General features: G+C 32.2%; 1 protein-coding gene across 1 annotated transcript; it reads left to right on the top strand.

The window, feature by feature from the left end:
* The first annotated feature begins 33 nt into the window (after positions 1-33).
* On the top strand, positions 34-2,812 carry LOAG_02514 (cadmium-inducible lysosomal protein CDR-5). Its single transcript, XM_003138051.2, has 7 exons — positions 34-225; positions 637-778; positions 941-1,063; positions 1,215-1,285; positions 1,436-1,550; positions 1,750-1,887; positions 2,359-2,812. The coding sequence occupies exons 1-7, from the start codon at positions 92-94 to the stop codon at positions 2,512-2,514; spliced, it is 879 nt and encodes a 292-aa protein (XP_003138099.2). The 5' UTR covers positions 34-91; the 3' UTR covers positions 2,515-2,812.
* The last annotated feature ends 1,467 nt before the right edge of the window (positions 2,813-4,279 follow it).

The raw sequence follows: 4,279 nt of genomic DNA, 5'->3' as shown, positions 1-4,279 counted from the left end.
CCACGTTTTATTAAATCTCTTAAAATGAAGACATTGTAGATGTGGTGTTGGTTTGGTTGATCGATGGTTGTTAGTCTAACATAAAGTTGAAATGCAAACGTTGAACAATTGCTTGCGTAAAACAGCTAAATTAGCTAGAATAAATGAAGCCCTAGTGTCGAGTGGTGCCACTGTGATGTCCCGTGGAATTCCAGCTATTCTATCAAAATTTCCTCCTGGAAATAGGTAATCATGTGTCGTTATGAGTAATGCTTGAAGTGACTCCATTTTTCTAGTTTAGGTAATCTATGATAGATTGTTTTGACTTTACTTTTTACATTCTAATTTGGCATCAATTAATAATCTTCAGTGTTATCATGAAATATCTCTTTTTGAGAAATTTTTTCACTGAACATTTCACCGACGTAACCAATGTCTTTCATTGCCATAGCGGTTTTTGTCATTTAGTTCTATCATTTTACTTGGTAGTTTGAACTAATGCGTATCTATCAGTTCGTGTGGTACCGAAAATTTTTAGGACTAAATGGCTTTTTCGTTTGTAAAGTACTGGAAATTGGGAGTTCCAGAAAGAAGATTTTTTTTTTCGTTGAATTTAGTTTTGTGCTAACTTTTCTTTCTATAATTATCATTTTCCAGCACTTCCAAAATTCATAATAAAAGGTGGAAAAAAGATGTCATTTATCTGTATCAGTTCAGTCGAGCTTCATCATCTCCCAATATTTCACCGTTTTGTTTCAAAATTGAGACCTGGTTACGAGCAAAAGAACTGAAACATGAGGTAGAATACACCTGCATCTGAATTTCTTTCTTTGAAAATTTGAAAATGTTTTATTTCTGCAGCAAGAAAAAGATCCAGTAGAATTAAATTGTCGATAATTTTTCAAAAATTTGGATGTTAGGAGCTATTCTTTTTTTAAAAAACGAAAAAAAAACTTTTCAGCTACGGAGTTACTGGGATTTTCAACCGTGGGAAAGATATTTTCCATTCGTGGAATTAAACGGAAAGAAAATTTCCGATTCACAGGTCATCATGGAGCAACTGCAGAAGCATTTCAATTTAAGTGTAAGGGAGATTTTTATTGGTCACATCTTTTAATTACGACCTGAAATATTATGACTGAAATTTTCTCAAGTATCCCCAATTATTTTACAGTGATGCTATGATTAACAAAGAATGTTGAGGTACTTTGGTTTTGTTTGGTTTTTATTTTTAGGATGAGTTGGGAGGAGTTGATATTGGCGTTGCGCGGGCTATTGATCAGATGATTGAACGCAGTACGCATTAGTAAGTCTTGTTTTTTTACTCTTAGAAGTGTTATATGATATATAAACATATGATGATATATAAATATATATAAATATGAATATGTTAAATATAAAAATATACATATACATATATATATAAACATATATATAATATGGATGTGGTTTTTAGCTTGTTGCTTTATTTCATATTCGTAGAAAATTTGCCTAAATTTCTGCAAGGATTGGAATCATCGTTAATTAAGCGATGGTTTATTCGTGGTACGATATCTCCTTTCCATAGCAAGGTTGCATTTGCAGTTATTTTGTTAACGTAAAGGTTTATTTCATGCTTTATTAGGAGGTATGCTTCATTCACCATCGGTTATTTAGTACGAATCGCTATATTTACAGGTTTTTAAATAATTCGCTAATTTTTTTTTTTATTTAGCCATCATTTTTCTGAGAACCTGTCACAGTTATGGCTCATGAACGAAATCAATTCAGGTACGTCGGATATTCATGGATTTGGGCCTTAGTAAATGTTCACGAAATGATCTTATCAATATGCTACAGAAAGATATTGCTGCGATTGATGTAATCTTAGACGATAAAAAATTCTTGTTTGGTGTGAAACCAACTGCGGTATGTATATTATCAGATTTGTTACATTTGAAAAATCTGATTTATTCAAGTTAACAATTTTTTTATTCAGGTTCTGCCCGTATGAAAATCGTGAATGCTTTAGGATCTCCAAAGTTACGTCGTTTAAATAAATAAATTTTGATTTCATTTGAATAACGAGACCAAAATTATAATTAGTGATTAATATATAATTAATGACCAATGTCAGTTTTTGATTAACTTTAAGCAAACGTATTAGCTTCGAAAGTTCTGTGCCTTTTATGATCTCCTGCAGAAAAAAGAAGTTAAATACTGCATCAGTCACATAAATATGGAACATAATATTATAAAATACCCTCAAGTTGTTGTTTAAAGGATGTAAACACTGCTTGATTCATAGATTTATCCCGAGAATTGGATAATATAAGATTGCACCAAATCAGTTATTAAATTTTTGAAAATTTTGAGGAATTGGCTAATCCTTCTTTGTAGTCTGATTTTACGGTTTTTGGACATTTGGCTGCATCATATTATCTACCATTTCGTCAGCCAATATCGGATATATTGGATGATAATTATCCGCGAGTCAAGAGATTGATTGAGCGAATGCGACAACATTATTATCCGGAATGGGAATTTAACACGTAAGACAGCAAACACATATTTGTTAAACATGTGCTGCACCGTTGATGGGAATTTTGTATGCAATCCTTTATTCATCTTGATATGGTATAGACTGAACTTTTCTAGTTAGCCCGTGTTATCGTTTATGGTACTTGAGCTCTATGCTTGTTCAAATTCACCATTTATTTTGCAGAATCATTAAAGTGATACTTCTTTCTGTTCGAAAAGCACTTAGTCTTGAAGTTTTTCTAGAAATTAGATCTTCATTATATTATACGACCATTTAGACTTATTGTATTTTGATGTTGTAACATAGCCTTCGGAAATGATAAAAATGTTTCACAATTGCTTCGAGAACGCTACTTTAAGATCATTACAGTTTTAATACTAGTAACGACATTATTCAGTCTTTAAATCAATAAATAATAAAAAGGAAGAAGTATTCTTTTCATACTAAGTTGCTTTAGGAAAGTTACAAAAAAGATGTATTTGCGGTCGAACTGTTAGAAATTTTCTGTTTTAGAGTTTCGAAGTTTCCAAGTTACCAAGGATCTCAATCAATAAAAAACTGAATTTCTAAGCCTAGTAGGATTTCGAAGAATTTGAGAACTTCGAAATGAAGTTGGGTGGGATTTCAATTTTTTACAGCTAAGAAGATTTGCTTTCTATTGAGCAGACTCGTACATGCAAAAACCCAAAAACCTGATCATATACCATCATTAAAATATTCGTCCACAAGTTCCAATAACGAGATGGAGCTGTTCTATAATTTATTCTTTGGTTCGCTACGTTGCAATCTCTCACTGATACAGTGAGCTTAACGGTGAATTTTCATTTTTGCTTACTATTTTTGTGAATCAATTCTGTCCATACCAAAGTTAATTTTTAAGGCAAAAGCACTGAAAGTGGGAGCTATTAAATTTCCTTGCTGACATAACTAAAAAGAAATGAAAATTTGGTCAGTGAGTTTCAAGGATTATATTCCTATGTATGTGTATAGGCATACTACTTTAAGGAAGTACAAATCGTGAGGGAGAAATTGAAATGCATTAGAATGTACAGAGGACGGAGAAGAGTTTAACAAGAGGGAGAGGAATGTAAGACGTTTTAAACATTATTCGCATATTGACTATCTGTCCTTTTCAGAAGTCATTATTGAAAACATTTGAAATAAGCGCATTTTACAATTATCAATCATTTGAAGGTCATCTATTTGACACTTCCCTCATCCTGAAATATCTGTTTAGTAAGTGCAGAGAGGATGTAAGGATGAAAGATGGCGGAGCAGTCTCTATTTTTTTTTTTTTTATGGAGCATTTCTACAATTAGTAGTAGCCTCTTGAAGTATAGCTCGAAGTTTGCTAATTTGAGTCAGTTCAATGATATCTATGTGCTTTGTTGTCTCGTTTCGCGAAGAAATATCTAGACATAGGTATGCTTGCGTAGAGCTAATAATAAGCACTAATATCATCAAAAATTTGAGTTGAATGAGAATGACTATTTGGGATATAGCTACAGGAAATTTTAATCCATCTTATCAATAATACAACACATGGCTTATCGTCTTTTTGATTTTCATTCTTCGTAATTTGTCAGTACAACGTTAGACTGTAAGGCTTTAGCAATCAATTTTTAAAAAACTAAGGCAAAGAAAAAGCTGATAATTTTGTTGACCATTGTATCCATGTCACATGCTTGTCGTACTTTCCAGCTGTCCATTCAATTTTTATGGCATTCAAAATGTGCCTAGACAAACACATTCAAATGCGCCATTTAGCATCGTGCAATT

The sequence above is a fragment of the Loa loa genome (assembly GCF_000183805.2).
Source record: "Loa loa unplaced genomic scaffold supercont3.10, whole genome shotgun sequence".
Classification (NCBI taxonomy): domain Eukaryota; kingdom Metazoa; phylum Nematoda; class Chromadorea; order Rhabditida; family Onchocercidae; genus Loa; species Loa loa.
Note: the sequence above shows the minus strand (reverse complement) of the source record. Positions and strands in the feature narration are given on the sequence as shown.

Excerpts from the sequence above, each read along its gene's own strand:
- LOAG_02514 (XM_003138051.2), top strand. The coding sequence starts at position 92 with ATGCAAACGTTGAACAATTGCTTGCGTAAAACAGCTAAATTAGCTAGA. Across the intron at positions 1,551-1,749 it reads TATCTCCTTTCCATAGCAAG|GTACGTCGGATATTCATGGA; the intron begins GTTGCATTTGCA and ends AAATCAATTCAG. Across the intron at positions 1,888-2,358 it reads TTGGTGTGAAACCAACTGCG|TCTGATTTTACGGTTTTTGG; the intron begins GTATGTATATTA and ends CCTTCTTTGTAG.